The sequence below is a fragment of the Phaenicophaeus curvirostris genome, chromosome 4, assembly GCF_032191515.1.
Source record: "Phaenicophaeus curvirostris isolate KB17595 chromosome 4, BPBGC_Pcur_1.0, whole genome shotgun sequence".
NCBI classification, from domain to species: Eukaryota; Metazoa; Chordata; class Aves; order Cuculiformes; family Cuculidae; genus Phaenicophaeus; species Phaenicophaeus curvirostris.
The window spans coordinates 38,208,751-38,223,572 of NC_091395.1; the positions used below are offsets into that span (position 1 = coordinate 38,208,751).

General features: G+C 36.3%; 1 protein-coding gene across 10 annotated transcripts in view; it reads left to right on the top strand.

Moving 5' to 3' along the window:
* Nucleotides 1–14,822, top strand: part of MARCHF1 (membrane associated ring-CH-type finger 1) — a 235,509-nt gene that overhangs the window by 139,995 nt on the left and 80,692 nt on the right. For 5 of the 10 annotated variants that reach the window (XM_069855813.1, XM_069855812.1, XM_069855819.1 and 2 more), the window contains one exon: nucleotides 1,329–1,468. The exons of 4 other annotated variants lie outside the window; for them this stretch is intronic. In XM_069855813.1, the coding sequence (XP_069711914.1) occupies nucleotides 1,367–1,468 (102 nt within the window). In that variant the 5' untranslated portion in view covers nucleotides 1,329–1,366. Of the gene's footprint in view, nucleotides 1–1,308; nucleotides 1,469–14,822 lie in introns of all 10 variants that reach the window. One more of the 10 variants, XM_069855814.1, reaches the window with a different exon arrangement.

Genomic DNA, 14,822 nt, shown 5'->3' on the forward strand with positions numbered 1-14,822 from the left:
TAAGAATCAGTTCACCTGTAGACTCACTCATCTAATCACTCCCATGTGATGAAGCTAAGGCTGGCTTCCACTTATTCCTTACTGTAAATTCCACAAGGTTGTGTGGAGAAATACAGCTTTCTGTATTTCATTCTTCGAAAATTATGTATTAATGGTAAGTGTGGAAACAGTAGGGCTGTAGTTTGACCGAATGTGGTAAAAAAATGGTAAGATGCAAGCCTACTGTAAGCACAAGTATGTCCTTGTGTACAGCATGGAGACATATGGCAGAAAAAATAAACCTACTTTAAAAGCATGTAGTATTCATTAACATTAAGTAGATGCTACTTTACCCTGTAAGATCTTTAGCATTATTGTAGTTACATTCCAGATCTATTCAGTCTAGTGTGAACCTCATTTGGAGTACTAGGCCCTCAGTCTGGTTCATCTTTTTCTTATGTCTCATGATGTTACAGAATAACACATTTTAAAATAAAAAAAAAGTCCTAAACAACCAGATTATAAATTGTTTCAGATATTGCAGAGAAAAAAATACTCAAAGTTATTTTTTGTAGTTAATTAGCAAAGTTTTGCAATGAATAGCTCTGTTGCATATTTCACATGAAATATAGATTGTGGCATTTTAAAAATGTTTATGGAGGTTTCTTACACTTAAAAGCACCAGCTTACTAGAGCTATATTTTCAGATTGTGTTAGTGTTACCTAAAAAACATCTTGTTACTGTCGAAAATGAAAAAGAAATTCACCTGCCCTTGCAGTTGGCATGTAACGTTTTTTGAAGGTGTGTGTATAATACTTCTTGCTATTTTCAATACATCTTAGTTTAATACTTCAAGACAAGCCAGGTATGCTGGTGTGTGGGGGCACGAGTACATGCATGTATGAGTGTTTCTACACTGTTGATTTGTATTTAATATCATCTACTACTTTAGGGCTCTATCTAGTGGTTTCAGGAAACGTGGGGTATTGCATCCAAATGTTATAAGGTTTTAGAAATGATGGTAGTCTCACAGTTATTTTGTAATAACATTCCTTTAAAAAATAACACTTTTTAAGTTAAAGTGACAATTTGAGAAAGTTTTAATGATGAGAAGGCACTGAATTTTCTGACGCTGAAATAGTATTAATGTATGTAAGGTATGCTGAAAAGTTTTTTCTAACCTGCATGGCATAACCCATTGAGTACTTTAAATAAACTAGTTCTAAAAATATGTTTATTCATTTGTTTATATATAACTTAAAACGCTGTTTTTAAAGGCATGCATCCAGAGACATGCACACAATAAATTCAAATTGTCAATGTTTCAGGGAATCTAAATTATTTTCAGAATTTCAGAAATTGAGAAGGGATAATTGGAAGGAGAAAATGTTGGGCTGGTGCCAAGCGATAGCTCGTAACCCTCACAGACTTCCAAACAGCACAAGAACACCCGAGGTCTCAGGTGATACTTCAAATAACTCTACTTTGGTGAGTGAAAAGTTGCATTTCATGACAGTGGCATGTGCAGATGAACTTCAGATATGTTAAATTCATTTTTAAAAATGTAATGTTTGCCATCAATTGTATTGCCTCAGTGTGTGAAAGTTTTTGATGTTACAGCTATTTACTTTTTCCATTTGCTATTTTTTCATCTTTTATGTTATGCATGGTCCATTCTGACTTGCATGCTATATGTACAAATCAGTATTGTTTTGTGAATGGTAAAGTCTTTAAATAGGAAATGTCCTGATATGAATTACTTACATTCTTTATGATCCATAATCAATGCAATGGTATTTTGCTTTGATTAATACAGCTGGACATTATCTAAAGGTACATTTTTTGCTCTTTACTCCTGCTTGTAACGGGAACAAAGTATAATATGTCTGCATTTGTGTTAGAGAGATGGATTTTAAGATCATCTTCACATGTTTAACACGATGTCGCAAGAGATGGTTGACTTTCTGCATGCAAAGGTGTTAATAGGAGATGCCTGACAATTTACATAGTACAGTTGTCATGAGTTGTATGAACTTAAGTGACTCATTGAAATCAATTAATCCTGCAGTTTTTGTTCATTCAAATAAGTCTCTTTACATCAGTAGAATTCCCCAGGTGAGTAAGAGAACTGGTACTTGAATGTAAAGGCTTCAGACTTCCCCGCATGTAAGAGCAAGAATTGTCTATGTACTTGTTTTTCTTCAACTGTATTGCCTTTTTCAGACTACAGCAAAACTGATTATTTGAAATACATTCAGTTAAATACGCCTGGTTCAATTTCATTTTTAAGTTTAAAAAAGAGACAGCATTTTCCTATCCTAAGAAGTAAGAGGTATCAGGAAGTACTGCCCTCCAGTTCTTGAAACGTGGACATGGTAACATCTAAGTAGAAAGATGAATAATTGTTTATAACCACTGGTGAAATGTAGTATTCCAAACATTGTGAAGAGAGTTATAAATGAAGAGGCAATGGTCTGTCTGAAGTTCCGGTGAAAAAAAGCTCCTACTTAATATGGCAAAATTATCTTGTTCAGTAGTAGATTATATAGAATCTAAGTTTCTAGTAAGGAAGAGAATGCAAGAAGGCAGCACTAAAAATTGCAAATGTTATAGTTTACTTAGTATCCTGATTTATTATTATAGCTCACTTTCATCTGGAATTCTTTTCTTTTGGAGAAATAAACAAAAAAATTAAAAAATTGAGGCATGAGAAAAGAAGTTTCAATCATATTATCCCCATATTAAATTACTATTCCTATGACTGTTTTCTGGTAAAATTTTATTTATTTACTATTAATATTCAGGTATTACTAGTAGTAGGTGATAGGTATTAGGGAATTTATACCTGTGAAAATTTACATATTTTTATTTTTGCTTGACTGCTAATCAATGTTTAATTGTTTGATATTCTGAAGATAAATGCTCCAGTCAATCAGATGAGATTTAGAAATGATGAACTGGGGATACAGTTCATAACAGTTGAATAAGTAGAGTTATCATGTTTTAGCTTTATTAGTAATTGTGAAAAAATAAGTTTGCATGAAGGTGTATAGACAGCATCTTAGTTGGTGAAGTGTGTAGGAAAGCCAGGGATGTAAACAGCTAGGGAAGACAGCATATGTCCTTTAATGTTGTGATTGGCTATAGAATAATGATCTACATAACAGGAAATGAAGCAGTGATAGCTCTCAAGGTCTGTCAAGCTTTCCTCTTCATTTTCTTCACTTCCTGCTCTCTCAATTGTTTCTCTTTCTAACCTTCACTTCTGAAGTAAATGGCACTCAGTATAAGTTTTGCTGGCAGCATCTTTCCAACTTGCGGGCTCTAGACTGAAAATCCTTATTTTCCTTATGAATATTTAAAACCTGAAATCTTGTTTCAAATTGTTTAGTAGTCTTAGCCTTTAAGTGCTGAAAAAATACAGACTTTGGCACTGGCAAATGAGACATAAGAAACTGTCTGAATTAATGGTAATTTTTCAGTGCATTAGAGCTTCTCTGGGGTCCTTATTCTCTTAGTGGGGGTTTATTTGGTCTGTCTTGTGAGCACAGTTATGGTAGGAAGAAAGAGCTCTTTGCTTCATTAGAATGTAGGTGGCCAGTCTAGTTTTGGTGGGAAGCAAACTGGAGTGTATGCTGCATCTTTTTCACCTCTGCTTTATGCCTTTTGTGTACATTTTGGACTCAGGAAAATGTCTTTCTGTATTTCAGACCTTCAGCTAAGGCTTTTCAAAAGAAACTTTTCTTTCCCTTTAAAAATACCTCTCCTCAAAGTGGTCATTTCACAATACCACTTTCCCAAATGGGGAGTGATCTGAAAATTGCAAATATGTCTTACTAACTTTTATGAAAAGAAATGGTTTTCTCTCTTAGTGAAAGAGGGAAACAGGCTTGTGAAGTAGGAAGAAGGCTATGATCATTAAAAAATTGCCTTTTTCATTAAGCAAGTAAATGGAATACTGAACAGCAATGCAGGAAATAATAAAGAATAATTAGAATTCAGAGAGCTTAAGAAAATCAGGTATGCCATTTCATTTTACTGGATATTAAGATGTTCTAGCCTCATCCAAGTGAAATATTGCTGAAATATGTCAGCAAAACTCAACTAAATATTCTAGGAAACATTTTTTAATTATTATTTTCAACTTAATTATAATATTATCCCCAGGCTTTATCACCTTAGTCTACTTTATTTGAAAATTAAAGCATTTGTGTTCAGTTTTAGCTGCAGTACATGAAGATTGTATCAATTCAAATTATTATTGATCCTCTATTCTTTTCCATTCACTGTTTTTAATACTTATTTAGCAAAAAGACCTTTTCCCCATTTAACTTTCTTTCTTGAAAATTTGAGTATGTGGGGTTTTTTCCCCAATTTTTTTTTTATTACTTTCTAGCATGTTTCCTTACTTTTCTATTTCATGGAGGCTTCATCTACTATATTTATCTCTTCTGAAGTAGATATTAATTCAGACAAACATGGAAATGTTCAGATTGTTCTCTACAGGTTTTTCTTTTCTTAAGTTCAGATTCACATATTTTCATTTTTTCCCTTTCTCTGATTTTTACTAGAGTTGGGGAAAGAACAGTAATGTTTTCTTCCTTAATTGAAAAATAACCTGATCTTGAAAGCTTGTAATTATACGTAATAGTATTTGCAGCTTTTTGTTGTCTGAAAGGATAATGGATATAATTGAAAATGAACAATTTTAACTTCTTTCATGAGTAACTTGTCTCCATACTGACGGTATCTATACTGTGATTCTGTACCAAATGTATATATGGTTAGTTCAAATGATTTTCATGGAAATATGTAAATATGTATTAACATCGATTAAGCTGTTTGACAGAAGCAGCTCTGTGTCTATCTTTGCTTGGTGTCTAGTGTTTCCTGGGGTCCCAATTTAGAACTTGAGGATTATCACAATGTGTGTTCTTAATAATTCTTCTCAGGATATGGACTAGTCCTCGATTCAGTACATCATGTTAAATACATGAAGCTAATGGGAAATAAGCACATACTTAATGCTGATTTGTAGTCATTAGTACATTCAACTTTTCCCTGTTGTATTCCCCACTAGAATTATGGGTGCATATATGTGGAATTATAGTCATATGAGTACCTAGGTAATTTATGTTTATATATGCAAATGAAATTTAGAAGTCATGGCAAATGATCAAGCATCTAATTTAACTTTAAGGAAGGATTTTTTAATATGCAAGCAAATGATACCATCTGCTTCTTCAAGAGGAACTAAAATATATTGATGAATTATTTCTTCGACATAGGCAGATCCCAGATTGCTGCATCTGATCTATAGGTGTTGGCTAAGCAGGTTAATAGTAGACAATGGTCACTCCAAAATATAATTAAAAAAACAACAGAAAGTGTTTTTCTTGTCCTTTAACCTTAGCAGCAGCTCATCCCCACACAGCTGCTTGCTCACGCACCCCTCAGTGTAATGGGGGAGAGAAGCAGAGGGGAAAAGTGAGAAAAATCATGGATTGAGAAAAAGACAGCTTAATAGGTAAATTAAAAGCTGCACACATGAAAAAAAAAACAACCAAACCCAAAAAACCCCAAGGAATTAATTCACTCCTTCCCATTGGCAGGATGGATGCTCAGTACTCTCCAGGAAAGCAAGACTTTCATTATGTGTAATGGTTACTTGCAAGACAAGTATCTCCGAACCCATCGCTGAATGTTCCCACTTCATCCTTATTGCCCCTACCATTATATGCTGAGCATGACGTCATATGGTATGGAATATCCCTTTGGTCAGTTGGGGTCAGCTCTTCCAGCTGAGTCCCTCCCAACTTCTTGTGCATCCCCATTCTGTTTGGTGGTGTGAGAAACAGAAAAGCCTATGGTATAAGCCCTACTTAGCAATAAATAAAAGTTCCCTGTGTTATCAGTACTGTTTTCATCACAAATCTGAAACATAGCAACATACAAGATAATGTGAAGAAATTTAACTCTGTCCTGTCCAATACCAGTACAGGTTTTCGTCCAGTGATGATAAACTGAGAAGCTGGGGTTTAGCTGTAAGTTCTGCTGAGTGTATGAGAGTTCTGAATAGTGTAAGAATTTATCACTAGATGATCTTTAAAGGTCCCATCCAACTCAAACCATTCCATGATTCTGTAATCTGTATCTAAAACCCGAAATTTAAACCCAGAATCTCTTGATCTGAGCTTGAAGTGTTTGGCTGCCTGTTTTTCATGAAGGAAGTGTAATTCCTTGCTGAGCGTCCTGTGAAATGGGATCCATCTAGATTTCCCTTAACAGTGCAAAACTGTTATTTTAATCTGACAGGGTTTGAGGGGATGTTTAAGATCTGTATTTTAATTTCTTATAAGAAAATTGTGGAGTTTAATATTCAAAAGATAGATGTGAGGAAAGAGTAATGATCTAAGTTGGTTTCATCTGAATTAATCTTCTTATTTGCATAACTATTAAGTTGACTTATTAATTAGGCTGCAGAACCAGCTAGGAAATCCACAATGCTATGCCTACAAAATTCTACATAGAAGCTGCTTTTGGAAATCTAGTGGTAACTTTAATATACTTGCCAAAGAGTGCGCATATATGAATCAAAATTGAAGATACAGATTGTGCAGAAATGTAATTTCAAAAGAGTCAGAATAATTCACTTAGTATAATAAATTATATGCTATTTAAACCTTTTCTTAGTGTATATTTCTAGAAGAATAAAAATACAGCTGGATGCAGCACATTTAATTACACATTGGAAAAAGAAATTGTTGAGACTACAACATTTTGTGGTTGAGGCATACTGCTCCTGATTCTGTATCAGGTAGCTTATGGAATCATGTACTAGATCTGAATAATTTTTTTTTGGGAAAAGGAGGATCCTAAATATCTCATAGAATCATAGAATCACCAGGTTGGACAAGACCCACTGGATCATCGAGTCCAACCATTCCTATCAATCACTAAACCATGCCCCTCAGCACTTCGTCCACCCATCCCTTAAACACCTCCAGGGAAGGTGACTCAACCACCTCCCTGGGCAGCCTGTTCCAGTGCCCAATGACTCTTTCCATGAAAAATTTACATATCTCAGCTGGGCTGATTCCTTCTATTCTCCTAGTGCTGAGAAGTTCTGTCCCAAATGATCAGGTTTTTCTGTTTACTTCTCCTTGACATTGTGAAACTTCAGTAGCATTTCGGTTGAAGCCAGCATTGAACTGATATTCCTGGGCTAATATTCTTGTTGCAGTTGTTCATTGTACTTTTTGATATACGTCACCTATTTTTCCTTCCTCAGATGCTCTAAAGCCCCTTGAGAAGGAATTTAATTAGATGCGTGTTCATTTTTCGCATTTTACAATAAGATACTTTTTATTTAGTTAGTCCCTTAGTATCTATTAATTTTATGGTATGGAAACTTTTCTTGTGATGTAGACGTTCCACGTTGGGCTTGTCATTCTGCATAATGCTGCATGCTCCTCTGCAGGGCAATAGTTTTAGCTATGTTTTGCTTGCTAATTTACAGAGTCAGCTTAAACTGTCAGGAGCCTCAGTAGCCACGCCACCCCAGGCCAATCTTATTGATTTTCCTTATATTTAAAACCAATTAACAACTGTTACCTGGGTTTCCATCACCTTCTGCCTCCTAACACCACAAATGTGTTGTAAGGGTGTAAAGTTGTCAAAGAGTTCATTTTTGCTTCTTTTCTGTTCATACATAAACCAATAGAGCAGGGCCAAAGCTTTTGGGTAGGTCTCTCCCAGTGCTCCATTTCTTCCCCAGTGCATACCAGCGTCATTTAATAATTTAAGAGCAGGGCAGATGTCGTCAAATTTTATGTATTAGAACAGTGATTTCAGTTGAACTTCCCCTATGACAGGCTTAAAATGACAGTCTTCTCTTAAATAATTTTAATTTCAGTTGTAAAAAGGATGACATACTTCCTGAACAAAAATGGAGGCCACACAGAAAATCACTATTACTTTGCATTTATAGAAGCAACTTCAAGAATGGAGGGGAAAAAAAAAAGTTTGACTGAATGCTGGCTTCAGTATCAGTAAATATTAGTATTAATAATCATAATTGTTATTGTTGTTATTTAAAGATTTTTTAAGTTTTTATTTTTTAGATTTATAAGTTACATGATATTGTTATATTTCATAGTTTTTAAGTGTCTGGATCGCAGCTACTTTTATTAGTGGAATTTTCAAGAAATTATTTTCTGTAGAGCAAATTACTGTAAGAAGACATTGGCTATAAATACTTGTTAAATATCTGTTTGTGCTCAAATAGAATGTATTCAATCCTTTATTCTTTCCCCAAAATATTTCATACACCTTGTTTCTCACAGCAATGTGTTTTCAAAAGACTGGTTCAAATCTGTTTCATAGAAATTATTAATTATTTCTCTTTTTTATAGTTGAATCTGTCTCGTTAGTCTGTTTAACTTAGGAAAAAGATGCATCTTTGAAGTGCAGTATTTAAAACGTATTAACTTATTTTTGGAGAGAAGAGTTATCTCTCAGTATATTAGGCTCATTCACATACGTTTTGAATGAAAGCTCAAGAATTATTTTTCTAGAAATTTTTAATATGACCATAAAAATCTTAGATTTAGTTTAAAGTGTGTAAAACTCCAGGTTATGTAATGTAGAATTATAGATACTGAAACAAAGAGAACATTCACTATGAACAAAAGAGAACATTCACAGAACATTCACAGATCACTGTTCAGTTTCTGTCTGGAAAATGAATTCTAGAAAATGAGAAAATCAGACAGGGCCAAGTAATTAACCTAAGCTTTTGATAAGGTGATATGTGTTATTCTCATTTTTGCTCAGTGAAGCCTTCAGTCCCATGATTAACTGAACATCTGCACTGTAATGGGGAAGCCCAGATGACAGGATGCATCAAAGAAATGTCTCTACTCATTCGTTTATTGCCAGAGTAACACCAGGAAGGAAAGCTATGAAAGCATATCATGTTAAAGAAAATTGAAAAAGAAAAAGTAGTAGTGGCAGATGATTCTACAACTCTGTCTGGTAAAAAAATCTAATTATGTGAAATTGCAAGTTTACATAGTATTATTCCTGAGCATCCATATTTTTTTGTGTGGTATTTTGCAGTGCAATACTATTTGAACTACAAGATCTAGAATCAGCTTTAGGATAGGCTTTCTACTGTGCTGACTGCCTTGATGTGTGCAACTCAGTCCAGGAGGGAGATATCCATAGGCGTAATTTGCTTGAAGATTCTATACCGATACCATTTGCATGATTAGGGTGAAGTATGTCCATAGACGTTTGTACAGTAGCAGTTTAGAGCATTGATAGAAAAGGATAATAATCAGGATATTCCTCATACATATATTTATTTCAACCCTGATAGTTTAAATTGTACCTAGTCACATAAGTTTGTGCAGTTTCCACAATAAGATTCATTCTTACTGTTAAGTGATTTACTGCAAAATATAGTCCAAAATACTCCCAAAAATATTCTTAAGAGGAAAACGTGGTTGTACATGCATGCATACAAGCCATTTCATGCATTCACGTGAATATGTAAGTTCTGCTACACACAGAGGTTGAAGAAGAAAGTAGTTAACCTCAGGGAGCTGTCTCCCTAGATACATCTCTAATGTATTCTACGCTGTCCTCAGCAACAATCTTCTGAATGCTACAAATGATTTGGTGTCAGTTTTGGTGCACCAAATCTCTGTGGCTAGCTGTTCTCCTGACACGATGGTGCGCTGATGTAGCATGGAGCCATTTCAGCCCACATTCAGCAGCGTGTTCCACTCACCCTCTGGATTGGTTTTCCTCAACAGGAGTCTGCACATATCAGGACTGTCTTGTGAACACCTAGCTTGTGTCAAGATGAGTTTGAATCCTTGCTGCAGCTCTGTGGTGTCCTTTTATTTAACAGAGGTGTGCTGTAGCACAAGAGATTGAATAGGGTCTTGTGAATTCTGTGGTGTGTATGTGTTTACCATTTTATAAGATTTGATGGAGTACTGAACTAGGAGAGGATCTGGGGGAGAAATCAGATTGTCAGACAAAAGTTAACCTTTATAAACTTATTATTCCAAACATTCTGTGTGGGAGGATTCTGAAATCTAACGTTATCACCCTGTTTACCAATTGGCAGTGTCACTGCATATCTGCCATTGCAACTGCAATTGTGGTGTCTCCTTTTCAAAAAAGAACATCAGCAGAAAGTGCTGGAATGATGAACCCAAGCAGACAAAGGATCATAATTATTGTATAGGTTAAACTGGTGATTTGCACTATATGTAACTTCCATGTAACTTCTGCTCTGTGACTTCAGCCTCATTAATGTGACCTAATAATCCTGTAGAGATCCAGCAAGACCCATTGCTTGGCTTCTCAAAGTGTCCTAAGGCCCAGGCAAGAATCAGGACTCAGTGGTGCAGCTATCCTTAATATCAATCAGTCCATAATTAGCATTTTCAATATAGCCATTGTAAGAAATATATAAGGGAAATGTGTATATAAGGGGAAAAGGTATATTTTGGAAGAAAAAATGATTGTAGAAAATGCTCACTAACTGATTAATTTGAACTTCTAGTATTCCTAGACAAAGAACCCCCTCCAAACCAAAGAAAAATTTCAGTCCCTACAAAATATCTCCAAGCCTGAAGATCCACTGCTTATATTCACAGAGAAGCTGTTGAGTACAGGCTCTGCCTAGCGTAAGTTTGAGGGTAGGCAGAATAAATCTATGTGAAGTGAAATTTATCATAGTGAGATCATTGATTCAGGGGGCGTGTTGATGCTGGTTTAACCAAAGGACTCAAACTCACTGTATACAAAAACCACAGCAGCGGTATAGATGCTTCAAAGGGCTCTCAAAGTGCTCTGTTGGTAATTTGTAGGTGTGATGCATCAAAACCATGTACTCAGACTTAGTGTTTAGTGTGGAAATATAATATGTAATATATGATTTGATCTATTCAGATTTAGGCATACACTCTTCTTGGTAAGTGACACTAGTTTAGGCTACAGTATTTCCTGATGCTGAAATAATTATTTTTTTTTTTTTTTTATTATGGAACGCTGAGTTTATTTAATCATGTTGATGTTTGTTTCCTCTGGGTAATATTACTTCAGAATGTGCTAATTGCTTCTTGAACTCTTTGTAATCTATAAATATTAATGTTTGTGAAATATTAACAACTAAAATGAAATGCAGAAAAATGAGCAATTCAATTAATCAATTTAAACTGATTTTATAACAGCATAAATAATTACTAAATTGTCAAAACATCAATAATGATGCCTGTTGAACTACAGTAGCGTGTGAGTTTGGATGTTTTATATAGACTAAGTATGATTTCCCTCCTGTTTCTTTGCTGGTGTAGTTTAAGGCCATTTTATTTAAAACAAAATCTTGAAGATCTCTGCTTCTGGATAGCTAATTCAAGATACTCATGTCATTTATGAAGGTGTGCTAATCTCAGTAACTTTAAAAGGCTAATGATGTTCCCCATCTCTGAAGATCCTTTTCTGTAGTCAAAAGAGGTGTTTTCAAAAATGTGAACCTAAAAATTGCTTTAAAATAATTATTTTTGGATTTCAATAAAAATAGGCAGGCTTTCAGAGGAACAAGTTGAAAATATATGCTTAGAATATCTGAAGTAATGCATCTTAGAGTTTGATGGTTTATCAATGAATGATTTTTAGTTATAAGGTCTTATTCAGATAGCATCAGAAAATCTGCCATTACTGAAATCCTGCAGGAATCAAGGTTCTACGCTGTCAGGAATTGTTTGAAATAATGATAGGATGGTTCAGGCAGAACTTTTTTCTTTCTTTTTTTTTCATTATTAATTCAAAATAATTAATGTAAATCTGTTTACTATAGCTATGAAGAAGTGATTTAAAGGCAAAAAATTCTGCAAAGTGTAACATAAAACTTGGCTTTAATGCTGGAAATGACCAAAAAGCTTTCTGTTTTAACGTGTATAAAAAAGCTTTCTTGTAGTATGGGTTGACTTAAGAAATGAGTCAAGCAAGTTCTGTTGTGACAGGACAAAGGGTAATGTTTTTAAACTAAAGGGAGGGTAGATTAGACTGGATATAAGGAAGAAATTGTTTACAGTGAGGGTGGTGAATCACTGGAACAGGTTGCCCAGGGAGGTAGCGGAGGTCCCATCCCTGGAAACATTCAAAGTCAGGTTGGATGGGGCACTGAGCAACCTGATTGAATTAAAGGTAACCTTGCTGTCCTGCAGGGGGATTGGACTAGGTGACTTTTAAAGGTCCTTTCCAATCCAGAGCATTCTGTGATTCTATGAAACACTAACTCTAGTAAAGTATGATCTGTTTTTCTTTTTAAAATACTATTTCAGAAGAGCTTTCTTATTGAGTTCAGATATGAAATAATTTCAGCAATATGTAAGAAATCCACTTTGTGACATAAGCAACAGAACTTATGTTATTGTCTTCTATTTTCTAGTTCAGATGTTTTCAGTTTTCTTTTACAAGGAGGAAACAAAGTGGAGCACTGCATTCTTAACCCACTGCAGTATCGCATCACTGCTCCACACTGTCCTTTCTCACACTGAACCGTGGAAAATGCCATGACTTCAAATTGTGTGTAGCTGCAGAGGGAAAGACTGTTGTGTGGCTGTTTCTACCTACCAGTATTAATACATTGGTCTGATTTTAAACTGGCACAAAGATCCTGTCTGCCACCTACAATTTCTTTGGAATTAGTTAACAAGCTGGAGGTTAGATGTACATAGGGGTTTGTTTCCAACTCCGTATTTAGTATTTGAAGAAACATTTGCAAAGAGATAACTTTTTAATAATGTCTATTACAGTAATGCGAGTTAGTGCTCTGGTCAGTCAATACCCATCAAGGAAAATGTGTTTCTTATCAGCTTCGCAGATGCATGAGATGTACAATTACCTCAATAATTTTGTATATTTATTCTCGACTTAAAGCATTAGGTAAAGCAATAGATTTCTTGCAAAGAAAAAAATAATTGAAAGGAATTTGTTTCTGTGTGTGAGAAAATTCAGTATGATTTGATTATCTTTGTATTTAGGTTGGAGGAAGGCATTTTATTAACTGCATAAAGGCCATCTGGGTGCGATCTATTTATGCCTATCTATATATCAGTGCATTCAGAAATGACTAGCAAATTATCTGCATTAAAAAGTATGTTTTGGGCCAGAATGGACTTTAATTTAAAAAAAAAAAATCCCTGCAAGCAAGGTGCCTCTTTTTTTCCTTGGGGCCATGGTCTGGGGGGGGGTTCATTCTGTTTTTCGTTTTATTATTGCATGATACTGGCAAATTATTTGCCAAAATATGTATAAATGTGGAAGAATATTCAGAACTCCCCTTTCTACTAGGTCATAGGAGATCAGATCAAGCTCACTAGTGACATTTTTTAATAGTCAAAGCAGTATAGTGGGATGAATGTGACTTTACTTGTATGCCTTTGCTCTAAATTGAGAGACTAGAAACCTGGTGTTTACGTTTTCCTGATTATGAGCTTGTATTTTGCTTTAACACAGATTCTCCTTCAGAGAAATAAACTAAAAAGTATTCTGGCAAGCTTGTAGACTTGCAGCATAGCCCTCTTAGGGAAAGTAAATATAATTCCTAACATAATCTGTTAGAAGTTCTTTAAAAATGTATTTGTTTTCATTCCATATTGCAAAGAATGTAGCAAGACAGTTCTCTAATACAGCTTAGTAGCTTCTCTTTTTCTGCAGAGACAGTGTAGTGTCTAATTTCACAGAATCACAGAATAACCAGGTTGGAAGAGACCCACTGGATCACCGAGTCCAACCGTTCCTACCAAACACTAAACCATATCCCTCAGCACCTCGTCCACCCGTGCCTTAAACACCTCCAGGGAAGGTGACTCAACCACCTCCCTGGGCAGCCTCTGCCAGTGCCCAATGACCCTTTCTGTGAAGAATTTTTTCCTAATGTCCAGCCTGAATCTCCCCTGGTGGAGCTTGAGGCCATTCCCTCTTGTCCTGTCCCCTGTCACTTGGAAGAAGAGGCCAGCACCCTCCTCTCCACAACCTCCTTTCAGGTAGTTGTAGAGAGCAATGAGGTCTCCCCTCAGCCTCCTCTTCTCCAGGCTAAACAACCCCAGCTCTCTTAGCCACTCCTCATAAGGCCTGTTCTCCAGCCCCCTCACCAGCTTTGTTGCTCTACTCTGGAGTCGCTCCAGAGCCTCAACATCCTTCTTGTGGTGAGGGGCCCAGAACTGAACACAGGATTCGAGGAGAGGTCTCACCAGGGCCGAGTACAGAGGGAGGATAACCTCCCTGGACCTGCTGGTCACGCCGTTTCTGATACAAGCCAAGATGCCATTGGCCTTCTTGGCCACCTGGGCACACTGCTGGCTCATGTTCAGTCGGTTGTCAACCAACACTCCCAGGTCCCTCTCCTCCAGGCAGCTTTCTAGACAGACTTCTCCTAGTCTGTAGCACTGCATAGGGTGGTTCTGCCCCAAGTGCAGGACCCGGCATTTGGCCTTGTTAAACCTCATACCATTGGACTCTGCCCAGCGGTCCAGCCTGTCCAGATCCCTTTGCAGAGCTTCTCTACCCTCCAGCAGATCCACACTTCCACCCAGCTTAGTGTCGTCCGCAAACTTGCTAAGGGTGCACTCGATGCCTTCATCCAGGTCATTGATAAAGACATTAAACAGGGCTGGACCCAGCACTGAGCCCTGGGGAACCCCACTTGTCACTGGCCTCCAGCTGGATTTCACACCATTTCCCACCACTCTCTGGGCCCGGCCATCCAACCAGTTTTCCACCCAGGAGAGTGTGCGCCTGTCCAGGCCAGAGGCTG